The sequence below is a fragment of the Sebastes fasciatus genome, chromosome 6 (genome assembly GCF_043250625.1).
Source record: "Sebastes fasciatus isolate fSebFas1 chromosome 6, fSebFas1.pri, whole genome shotgun sequence".
Lineage (NCBI taxonomy): Eukaryota > Metazoa > Chordata > Actinopteri > Perciformes > Sebastidae > Sebastes > Sebastes fasciatus.
In genome coordinates this window covers 26,911,080-26,923,817 of record NC_133800.1, presented here as the reverse complement: position 1 = coordinate 26,923,817, position 12,738 = coordinate 26,911,080, and the positions used below count along the sequence as shown (strand labels likewise).

Sequence of the window (12,738 nt, the reverse complement as noted above, 5' to 3'; positions counted from 1 at the left end):
ACACAATTAGTTTTAATATCAGAATTTATCCAGGAGCCACCTAATTTAATAAAAACAGGGAAAAATTCAAAATGTGATATTAATCAATTGAGTCTCTTAATCTCAGGGTTGCTACGGAGTTCTTGGTCATAGTGAACAGTGATTCAAATTGTTTATACACACACACAAGTCAAATAACCAAGCTCTTTAGAACATGAAATGTTTATTTAAAATAAGCTCTGTGACAAATGTTTATCATATTTACATGTTTTGTTCCGTAAAATAATCTCCACAAATAAACACCACTTTATGATTTTTGAAGCATGAATGCAGTTGACATAAGTAAAAAGCTAAGGTTAGGCTATAAACAAACTACACCACGGTGGCATGACTATATATAGTCATGCCACCGTGGTGTAGTTTGTTTATCCTGTTTATCCTGTTTGTCCTCCTTTACCGCCTCGCCGTGTATACACAACGAGGCGGTAAAGGAGGACGAGTCACCGTGATGAAGTTTAGTAGTCTCATTTAGTCACTTGTTAGCAACCACCTTTTTTAAGACACATAAAAGCTTAAAAATTCACTAGTGGGATATTTACTGACGCATTTTATAACATCTCTTCAGCTTGTGTTAACCACAGACCTTATTTCAGGCATCTAACTGAAAACCCATTGACTTCCAGAAGAGGAAACAGGAAGTGCTAAAATGCTAACTCATTTCTGTGTTTTAGGATTCATTCCTGTAGCACTTTATAAATAATAAGTTAGTTCCATAAATGTTGAAGTTGAAAGAGTTTCAGTAAGACATTTAATGTATTTAAAATAAAAAATTGAAGAGAAAGATTAAATATTGTATTTTTTAAAGCTGGTTGTATAATTATCTTTCATTATTTGTATTCTTCGTAATTCGTCACCTGAACATTTGACAGATTTATGTAAAGAAACAACCTCATACACAAACTACAGAATAAAAACTGCTGGTGATTTAATTACACATCATGTGAAGCAGCATCCATCTGATGTACATTTTATAAAGATATATTTGATTTAATAAAAAACCCATGAAACTAAATTGTACTGCTGACATTTCCTTTATTTTAATCACAAACTGGACATTGTCATTTATCATTCATATTATTGATCATGAATACACTACAAAAAATATCATATACAGTTTGAAGAAGCGCTGTAAGAATTAAAGACTGAATCAAAGCATGTTTATATTTTTATGACCCATACTGTTGACTTGATTCTGATATTGTATATACTTGTGTATATATTTACACCGTATTGTTAGACTTTATATTTACACTTTTTTATATTTACACTCTTCTCACTTTTTGTTGCAACTGCTGCACAGCAATTTCCCTCAGGATGAATAAAGTTTTATCTTATCTTAAAATAAAACACCATTAAAACAAAAGATCCAAAATTGAAATAATTCATCAGAAGATCCTAGAAAATATCAAAAACATAAACTAATGATTGAAACTACTATATAATGTTGTTTGACTCATAACAAGATGCTGATAACCAGAATAATTAACAGCTTTAATCTTTAAAGTTTGTCTCCTGATGATGTGATACAGATTTTGTAGCCACAATTTCTTGTGGATTAATCTTAGTTACCGTCTTTAAAACATTTTTGCTAAACAACAAATCCTTAATTTCTCAAGGTATTTCCAAAAATGAATTTCAGATATAAAAAAATGTTTATGTTCATGTTTTTACAGTAAGTTGCATTAAAACAATAAAAGAATATTAATTAACTTGGGACAGTAGAGACAGTAGAGAAAAACGGTTTCTGTGACCCTCAACAAATCATAAAAAGATAACAATCAATCAGAGCCAGAATGTGTTTTGATGAACTGAGACTCTGAGTGTAAAGTGTAAAACATTGAAATCATAAATCAGAGCTGCAATAACTGATCAGAAGATCCAGAAATCTGACAAACTAAAAATGTTGTCTGATGATGATAAAAGTTAAGGAGAGACACTACAGGCAGAAACATTGTTTTTCATACACTGGTCAATTTTGACATTTTTGGGCTATATTGCTTCAATAACACGTCTTCTTTCAGACTAGTGGAAAGAAAACATCCATAATACACATTTAGGTGTTTATTTTACTACTTTGTCTATTTGCGTCTGTAGATTACTCCTACATTCACCCAAAGTTATATTTAGATAATGCCTCATTTGCATATTTAAACATAACATTTCAGAAAACTTGTCGTGCAAAAAATAATTGTCTTAATGTCAGTAATCAACTGGGGAAGTTTCATGGTGATATCTATTAGTTAAATATTTTACCCTATTCACCTTTAGAGTCTCCCCTTAAAGAATCACACAGCTGAAACAAAGTGTTTGGTATAGTGGATACAGTAGATGTTATATTGTTGTCTGATTAAACACAAGATGATGATAACCATAAGTAAACTGATTTGGAGCTGTATGAAAGTTTAAGACCTGATGATGTAATGCAGTTTAAGTATTGAGTAAATATTATTTCTGTTATAACTGTTGATTGTCTTGATTATATTAGTGAGATCTAGACAGACAGTGAAGTCAGATTAAAATCTGAACTAACACCAACGTGTCTGAACATCTCAGAGAATCTCAGTTTGACTGATTTTGATATAAACAGTTTTAGCATCACCAGCTGGTCCAATATAGAAATATGGGAAGAGTTTCTCAGTGAAAGTGTCTCTGTGAGTGTAGATGTGAGTCATGTCTTCAGGGTCGTAGAAGGACACCTCCCCCTTGTCATAGTCCAGCTGGACTCTGATCCTCTGGAGACTCTTCTTCACTCTGACTGTCTCACCAAGACCATTAGTGTATTTTCCACTGCGATGAGTTAAACTCCAGATTCCATATTTTGGTGAGGAATATAGCTCTCCCTTCCTGTCAGCTGACTCTTTAGCCAAACCTACAAGCCAGTGAGGATGGTCTCCCACCTCCACCTCCCAGCTGTGTTTCCCTGAGCTGAAGCCCTCAGAGCCCAGAACAGTGGCAGAATAAGTGTTTCTCTCTGGATTGTCAGGAAGCTGCTGGATTGTGTCTCCAAGTCTCAAACTGGTCAGATCATCAGACAGATAGAGCCTGGGGTGTGCAGTGTTTGGGTCCAGAATGACAGGACTGAAGTGGACCTTGTCCTTCATCTTCTCCCAGATTCTGAAGGACAGGTTGCCCAGGTGTTTGGCCACATCTATCAGCGCTCCTGAGACCAGCTGTGGATCTGACAGTGAGCACTGGACTCTGGCTCTGGTCTGAGTGGCTTTATAACTGCTGAGGAAGGGCATGTTGTGTTTCTGCAGGTCTTCTTCAACAGCAGAGATACTGTCTGACAGAGAGGAGATGTGCTCCTGAATCATCTTCATCTCTCTGCTGATAGTCTTCCCCTTCTGCTCCTCTTCCTCCCTCAGAGCTGCCAGTCTGGACTCCTCTTCCTCTTTCAGGAACTGGTGGAGCTTGTTGAACTCTGCTCTGATCTGCCTCTCTGTGGACAACAGCTGCTTCGTGGAGTGTTTAACTATTTCATCAGATTGTTTCTCTACTTGTTTGTGTGTGTCCCTCTTGTCCTGTAGAGACTTTAAGTCAGATTTCAGCTGGTCCTTCAGGTCACTGACTGCTTGTTCTACAGGAACCACCTCGTGACTCTGGTGGAGAGAAAACTCACAGACAGGACACACAGCTCTCTCTTCATCCTTACAGAACAGTCTAGGCTTTTCTTGATGTTTACTACACACCACCTCCACCTTCTTCTCTTCTTTTTCTGTCTCAGATGATCCAGCTTTCTGTCTCTCAGCAAACGAGTCAGACAGTTCCTTCAGTGCAAAGTTCACTCCTGGAAAATCATTTGAGGATTTTCTTTTACAAATGGGACAGTTTTTGTTTTCAGCTTGTTCCCAGAATTTCTTCAGGCAGCTTGAACAGAAGCTGTGGTTGCAGCTCAGAGACACAGGATCTCTGAAAGTCTCTGAACACACATGGCAGTTCAGGAAACTTTCAACAAGAGCAATTTTCTCAGCCATTTGTCTTGGTATCTAAATTGTCTTTCAAAAGCAAGACTCACCGAGTTACTGTCCCGTCTCTTGATTGCTTCAAATAATCCAAACGTGTGTTTTCCAGCAGAGATCTCACACCCAGCTCTGATCAACAATGTCAAAATCTACTTTCATTTACACTCACCTCTGTCACAGGGTGAATTATTATCAGGAAATGCTGCCATGTCATTATGTTACCAGCAGATGGTGTCAGGATGTCATTCAGAGTTCAACACTTTCCTCTTGATTAAGAACAATAACATTTCTTTTTAAATCTATAATCAATTTTAATAGACTAAACAAAATAAAATGCAAAATATATATAAATAATTGTGACTTCTCCTGTTTTGTTTCGCTAAATAAATAAATAATAGAAATGTTCATAAAATGCCAAAAACAAGGAGATGATTGTAATGTTTTAGTCTAACGAGGACTGAACATTTCAACAGGCTGACTGACACTAAACCAGTTGCATGACTTTGTTAGTTTCATCCAGTTGGACTAAATATATAGCACTCTCTAAACCATCACTTATAGGAATTAAACTTGTTATTTACTTTTCATTTCATTTGCTTATTCTCCTATTCATCACAAGTCAACGTGGTCAAATGTCTGTGCAAGTGCGAGTATTTTCCAAAAAGAGAAAACTCACTAAAATTACTGTTGTTTTTCACATTGTGTCACAGTAAATGTACAAATAACAATCATGATATAGAATCTACATACATTTTCTCAACCTGACTGTATTTGTTTTACTTTCTGGCACATTTTCTCCCTCATTCATTCATTCATTCATTCATTCATTCATACGTTCATTCATTCATTCATTCAGCACAAAATTAATGTTGGTCTCTTAAGAGCTGAAAAGACTCATGTCAGAGATATAATTCAATCTGAATCATGTGTTTGAGATGATTTGACTCATTTGGTGCCTGATGAAGCAACAACAACATCAAGAGACACAGCAGTGATGCATTTCTTAGATACTCTGGACATAAAGTATGTTGACGAATACACATTAAAAGAAAAATCTATCAGAAACTATTAAGAGGAGCTACTATTGATCAACCTGTGCAGCAAACAACAATATGCATGTAAATAAGTAACAGAAATAAAATGTTCAGTGTTCAAAATGAGCAACAAAACGTGGACTTTGTCTCCATCTAGTGGTGTTAACAGGAAGTAAAATGTGTCCATGCATTCACATGTTGTATACATACTGTACATTCAATAATGTTGATGACATTATGCACATGTGAGCATGTTGACCCTGAAAACTGCATTCAGTAGGTTACAGAATGAATCAAATGTAAAAGTGAAATCATTTCTTAAACAATGTTGTCTTCTTGGAAATGCTTATCCATCTCTACAGCCTTCATACACTGTGTTAGCATCATACAGTCCTGCTGACTGACTCAACTGGTTTAAAGAAACACATCTTTATAGTGAACATCTTAATGCTCCTTAAGGTCAGTTTAGACAGCCATCACTACATCTCTGTGTATACAACCCTCAGTGCTCCCTCTCTTCAGTGAGGCTGTCTAGAACAGACTGGAGTATCAACACACTGTTACGACTTCAACGAACAAAGCTGATCAACAACTGACATGATTCTGCTTGTTTGTTTGTTTTTTATATGAGATTATAATGATGCAGTGAAGTTGTAGGAGGGTAAAGTTGAACCATCTTTTAAATGTGATTTCTGATTGTTTCTAATGTTGACAACACACACAGTGAGGTACAGACCAGTGTGAGAATCAAAACAACTCCATCTAAATTAAACAAGTTGCACAATTCATTTATTCCTCACATGTTTTCAGCTATTTAGCCGTCATCAGGCTGCTATGAGGTTGTTTCTACAATCAGTTAATTAGTCATGTGACTTTACAGAAGCAAATAGAGCGGTGCAGGGATGATGAATTAATGTAGGCCAACCTGGAAGTCAGAATCACAAAGCCGATGGGATTTTTACAATGTCAAACTTTCCGCTTTCCATCAGCAAGTGCTCCTCTATTGGAAGTTAATTTACAAACATAACTTTACACCACATAACACACCTGTGTTGAACAATAGATACATTTTGTGGAGTAAAATATCAGTGTACATAGTGGTTTGGAAATCCAAAGGGATTTGGGCTGTAGCCAATTTCATGGATGACAGTGGAAACTTGTAGAGTTTTGTGAGAAGTTCTCAATCCAATGTACCGTTAAGAACTATATTAGAAAGATAAAAGCCGTACCAGCTTCCCTTAGATCAGGGGTCAGCAACCTTTACTATCAAAAGAGCCATTTTAGGCAAAGAAAAAAAAAAAATCTGTCTGGTGCCGCAAAACATTTGAGCATTGTGATGAAGGTAACACAGTTTATAGTCTAAGTATATAGCATATAAGTCTAATGCAGTGAGGGCTAAAGTGCAAATGTACTACGGAGTATTAGGGCCACATTGAGGGGAAAAAAATCAGAGATTTCCAGAATAAAGTCATAATATTACAAGAAAAAAAGTCGTAATATTACGAGAAAAAAGTCAGAACTTTACGAGAAAAAAATAAAATAAGACGTAAAATTACTACTTTATAATATTATGATTTTATTCTCATAATATTACGACTTTTTTTTCTCGTATACTTCTGACTTTATTCTCACATTACAACTTTGTTTCTCGTAAACGTATGACCTTATTTTCATAATATTACAACTTTATTCTCGAAATCTATGATTTATTTTTTTTCCTCAATGTGGCCCTAATACTCTGTCGTACCGTCGTACATTAGACCTACAACAATGATACATAAAAATGAAAATGTAAACAAAAAACAGTTATTCATTTCCATTTTTAAAAATCCACAGGGAGCCACTGGAGAAGAGCTAAAGAGCCTCAAGTGGCTCAGGAGCCGCAGGTTGCTGACCCCTGCCTTAGATCAATGGTGATAGAAGACATCTTGTATTCAAATATCTCCCCTAGTCTAAGACAACTCTGTATAGAAGGAATTGATTTGTGTGACAGCAAGATTACCAACAAAGTTATTAGTAATATTCCTTTAAGAGAATACTTCACTAACCCAGTCAGGAGAAATTATGTTTTCAAGGAATTTGAAGCTGAAGAGTTTAAGATAATACGGAGAAAATATATTTCATTCCCTCTCCCTCCTAAGGTGAAAGAGGTGAACTTCAAAATCCTGAATGAGATTTACCCAACAAACAAATTCTTAAGACTGAGATTGAACTTTGATTTGAATAACTGTGTATTTTATAAAAGTGAAATTGAAAGTTTGGGACATGTTTTTTTTTTTTATTGTGAATCAGTGAAGTTTTTCTGGAATGACATGCAGAGCTGGCTACAATCCAAGAGGACTGAGCTGTCACCATTCAGAGAGAAAACGGTCAAATTTGGTATCTTTGCTGCGAATCCGAATTTGATATCAATATTTTATTATTATTAAGTAAATCTTTTATACATTAATGCAGATACCTCAAAATTAAACCCTGTCTGACCAGTATGAAGAATGAGTTAAAACTGCTAAGTAAATCTTTGTCCATTATGACTGACAAAAAAACTGTTAAATTATTCGCTTTATTTAATATTTACAAATTAATTTGAGATGAGCACTGTTTCTTTTAATTCATGTGATATATACTGTATATATATATTTATATATTTTTTTCTTTTTTAATTCATTTATTATCTTTCATTTCTTGTTCCTTCACCAGTTTTACTTTATTTTTATTCCATTTGAATGTTATTTTTGATATATGTTGAGATCCAAAACTAAAATAACTCCAAAAAATATCAAAAACTTAAACTAATGATTGAAACTACTATATAATGTTGTTTGACTCAAAACAAGATGCTGATAACCAGAATAATTAACAGCTTTAATCTTTAAAGTTTGTCTCCTGATGATGTGATACAGATTTTGTAGCCATATTTTCTTGTGGATTAATCTTAGTTACCGTCTTTAACACATTTTTGCTAAACAACAAATTCTTAATTTCTCAAGGTATTTCCGAAAAATTAATTTCAGATATAAGAAATTACTTCTGTGTTCATATTTTTAAAATGGGTTACATTAAACAATAAAGGAAGATGAAAACAGTTTTGCATAATTCATTTGGGACAGTAGAGACAGGATAGAGAAACAGTTTCTGTCTGAACTAACACCAACGTGTCTGAACATCACAGAGAAATCTCAGTTTGGCAGATTTTGATATCAGCAGTTTTAGCATCACCAGCCAGTCCAATACTGAACCATGGGAAGAGTTTCTCAGTGAAAGTGTCTCTGAGAGTGTAGATGTGAGTCATGTCTTCAGGGTCGTAGAAGGACACCTCCCCCCTGTCATAGTCCAGCTGGACTCTGATCCTCTGGAGACTCTTCTTCACTCTGACTGTCTCACCAGCTCCAACAGTGTATTTTCCACTGCGATGAGTTAAACTCCAGATTCCATATTCTGGTGAGGCATATATCTCTCCCTTCCTGTCAACAGACTCTTTAGCCAAACCTAAAAACCATTCAGGATGGTCTCCCACCTCCACCTCCCAGCTGTGTTTCCCTGAGCTGAAGCCCTCAGAGCCCAGAACAGTGATATAATTAGTATTTCTCTCTGGATTGTCAGGAAGCTGCTGGTCTGTGTCTCCATATCTCACACTGGTCAGATCATCAGACAGATAGAGAATGGGGTATGCAGTGTTTGGGTCCAGAATGACAGGACTGAAGTGGACCTTGTCCTTCATCTTCTCCCAGACTCTGAAGGACAGGTTGCCCAGGTGTTTGGCCACATCTATCAGCGCTCCTGAGACCAGCTGTGGATCTGACAGTGAGCACTGGACTCTGGCTCTGGTCTGAGTGGCTTTATAACTGCTGAGGAAGGGCCCGTTGTGTTTCTGCAGGTCTTCTTCAACAGCAGAGATACTGTCTGACAGAGAGGAGATGTGCTCCTGAATCATCTTCATCTCTCTGCTGATAGTCTTCCCCTTCTGCTCCTCTTCCTCCCTCAGAGCTGCCAGTCTGGACTCCTCTTCCTCTTTCAGGAACTGGTGGAGCTTGTTGAACTCTGCTCTGATCTGCCTCTCTGTGGACAACAGCTGCTTCTTGGAGTGTTTAACTATTTCATCATATGTTTTCTCTACTTGTTTGTGTTTGTCCCTCTTGTCCTGTAGAGACTTTAAGTCAGATTTCAGCTGGTCCTTCAGGTCACTGACTGCTTGTTCTACAGGAACCACCTCGTGACTCTGGTGGAGCGATAACTCACAGACAGGACACACAGCTCTCTCTTCGTCCTTACAGAACAGTTTAGGCTCTTCTTGATGTTTACTACACACCACCTCCACCTTCTTCTCTTCTTTTTCTGTCTCAGATAATCCAGCTTTCTGTCTCTCAGCAAACGAGTCAGACAGTTCCTTCAGTGCAAAGCTCACTCCTGGATCGTCTTTAGATGATTTTCTTTTACAAATGGGACAGTTTTTGTTTTCAGCTTGTTCCCAGAATTTCTTCAGGCAGCTTGAACAGAAGCTGTGGTTGCAGCTCAGAGACACAGGATCTCTGAAAGTCTCTGAACACACATGGCAGTTCAGGAAACTTTCAAAAAGAGCTCTCTCAGCCATTTGTCTTGGTATTTAAATTGTCTTTCAAAAGCAAGACTCACCGAGTTACTGTCCCGTCTCTTGATTGCTTCAAATAATCCAAATGTGTGTTTTCCAGCAGAGATCTCACACCCTGTGATGGCGTCTCAGCTCTGATCAACAATGTCAAAATCTACTTTCATTTACACTCACCTCTGTCACAGGATGAATTATTATCAGGAAATGCTGCCATGTCATTATGTCACCAGCAGATGGTGTCAGGATGTCATTCAGAGTTCAACACTTTCCTCTTGATGAAAAACAATAACATTTCTTTTTAAATCTATAAGCAATTTTCATAGACTAATCAAAATAAAATGCAAAATATATATAAATAATTGTGACTTCTCCTGTTTTGTTTTGCTAAATAAATAAATAATAGAAATTTTCATAAAATGCCAAAAACAAGGAGAGGATTGTTATGTTTTAGTCTAACGAGGACTGAACATTTCAACAGGCTGACTGACACTAAACCAGTTGCATGACTTTGTTAGTTTCATCCAGTTGGACTAAATATATAGCACTCTCTAAACCATCACTCATACAAATTAAACTTGTTATTTACTTTTCATTTCATTTGCTTATTCTCCTATTCATCACAAGTCAACGTGGTCAAATGTCTGTGCAATATATTTTGAGAGTATTTTCCAAAAAGAGAAAACTCACTAAAATGACTGTTGTTTTTCCACATTGTGTCACCGTAAATGTACAAATAATAATCATGATATAGAATCTACATAAAGTCTCTCAACCTGACTGTATTTGTTTTACTTTCTGGCACATTTTCTCTCTCATTCATTCATTCATTCATTCATTCATTCATGAGTTTTGATGATGATGGTACAGCAGCTCAAAATAAATGCTGGCCTCTTAAGAGCTGAAAAGACTCATGTCTGAGATATAATTCAATCTGAATCATGTGTTTGAGATGATTTGACTCATTTGGTGCCTGATGAAGCAACAACAACATCAAGAGACACAGCAGTGATGCATTTCTTAGATACTCTGGACATAAAGTATGTTGACGAATACACATTAAAAGAAAAATCTATCAGAAACTATTAAGAGGAGCTACTATTGATCAACCTGTGCAGCAAACAACAATATGCATGTAAATAAGTAACAGAAACAAAATGTTCAGTGTTCAAAATGAGCAACAAAACGTGGACTTTGTCTCCATCTAGTGGTGTTAACAGGAAGTAAAATGTGTCCATGCATTCACATGTTGTATACATACTGTACATTCAGTAATGTTGATGACATTATGCACATGTGAGCATGTTGTCCCTGAAAACTGCATTCAGTAGGTTACAGAATTAATCAAATGTAAAAGTGAAATCATTTCTTAAACAATGTTGTCTTCTTGGAAATGCTTATCCATCTCTACAGCCTTCATACACTGTGTTAGCATTATACAGTCCTGCTGACTGACTCAACTGGTTTAAAGAAACACATCTTTATAGTGAACATCTTAATGCTCCTTAAGGTCAGTTTAGACAGCCATCACTACATCTCTGTGTATATAACCCTCAGTGCTCCCTCTCTTCAGTGAGGCTGTCTAGAACAGACTGGAGTATCAACACACTGTTACGACTTCAACTAACAAAGCTGATCAACAACTGACATGATTCTGCTTGTTTGTTTGTTTTTATATGAGATTATAATGATGCAGTGAAGTTGTAGGAGGGTAAAGTTGAACCATCTTTTAAATGTGATTTCTGACTGTTTCTAATGTTGACAACACACACAGTGAGGTACAGACCAGTGTGAGAATCAAAACAAGTCCATCTAAATTAAACAAGTTGCACAATTCATTTATTCCTCACATGTTTTCAGCTATTTAGCCGTCATCAGGCTGCTATGAGGTTGTTTCTACAATCAGTTAATTAGTCATGTGACTTTACAGAAGCAAATAGAGCGGTGCAGAGATGATGAATTAATGTAGGGCAACCTGGAAGTCAGCATCACAAAGCCGATGGGATTTTTACATTGTCAAACTTTCTGCTTTCCATCAGCAAGTGCTCCTCTATTGGAAGTTAATTTACAAACATAACTTTACACCACATAACACACCTGTGTGGAACAATAGACACATTTTGTGGAGTAAAAAATCAGAGTACATAGAGGATTGGAAATCCAAAGGGATTTGGGCTGTAGCCCATTTCATGAATGACAGTGGAAACTTGTTACAGCATGAAGAGTTTTGTGAGAAGTTCTCAATCCAATGTACCGTTAAGAACTATAATAGAAAGATAAAAGCCGTGCCAGCTTCCCTTAGATCAGGGGTCAGCAACCTTTACTATCAAAAGAGATATTTTATGCAAAGAAAAAAAAAAAAATCTGTCTAGAGCCGCAAAACATTTGAGCATTGTGATGAAGGTAACACAGTTTATAGTCTAAGTATATAGCATATAAGTCTAATGCAGTGAGGGCCAAAGTGCAAATGTACTACGGAGTATTAGGGCCACATTGAGGGAAAAAAAATCTGAGATTTCCAGAATGAAGTCATAATATTACAAGAAAAAAGTTGTAATATTACGAGAATAAAGTTAGAACTTTACGAGAAAAAAATAAAATAACACGTAAAAATTACTACTTTATAATATTATGATTTTATTCTCATAATATTACGAATTTTTTTCTCGTAAACTTATGACTTTATTCTCACATTACAACTTTGTTTCTCGTAAACGTATGACTTTATTTTCATAATATTACAACTTTATTCTCGTAATATTATGACTTTATTCTCGAAATCTCAGATTTATTTTTTTTCCTCAATGTGGCCCTAATACTCTGTCGTACCATCGTACATAGACCTACAACAATGATACATAAAAATGAAAATGTAAACAAAAAAACAGTTATTCATTTCCATTTTTAAAAATCCACAGGGAGCCACTGGAGAGGAGCTAAAGAGCCTCAAGTGGCTCCGGAGCCGCAGGTTGCTGACCCCTGCCTTAGATCAATGGTGATAGAAGACATCTTGTATTCAAATATCTCCCCTAGTCTAAGACAGCTCTGTGTAGAAGGAATTGATTTGTGTGACAGCAAGATTACCAACAAAGTTATTAGGAATATTCTGTTAAGAGAATAC

General features: G+C 36.2%; 2 protein-coding genes across 2 annotated transcripts; both read right to left on the bottom strand.

The window, feature by feature from the left end:
• Positions 1-1,051: 1,051 nt before the first annotated feature.
• On the bottom strand, positions 1,052-4,015 carry LOC141769622 (nuclear factor 7, brain-like). The gene has a single exon (XM_074638868.1). It carries the CDS (start codon positions 4,011-4,013, stop codon positions 2,589-2,591), a length of 1,425 nt encoding a protein of 474 aa, XP_074494969.1. The 5' UTR covers positions 4,014-4,015; the 3' UTR covers positions 1,052-2,588.
• A 4,137-nt stretch (positions 4,016-8,152) lies between these two features.
• Positions 8,153-9,623, bottom strand: LOC141769624 (zinc-binding protein A33-like). Its single transcript, XM_074638869.1, has one exon. It carries the CDS (start codon positions 9,621-9,623, stop codon positions 8,199-8,201), a length of 1,425 nt encoding a protein of 474 aa, XP_074494970.1. The 3' UTR covers positions 8,153-8,198.
• Between the last annotated feature and the right edge of the window lie 3,115 nt (positions 9,624-12,738).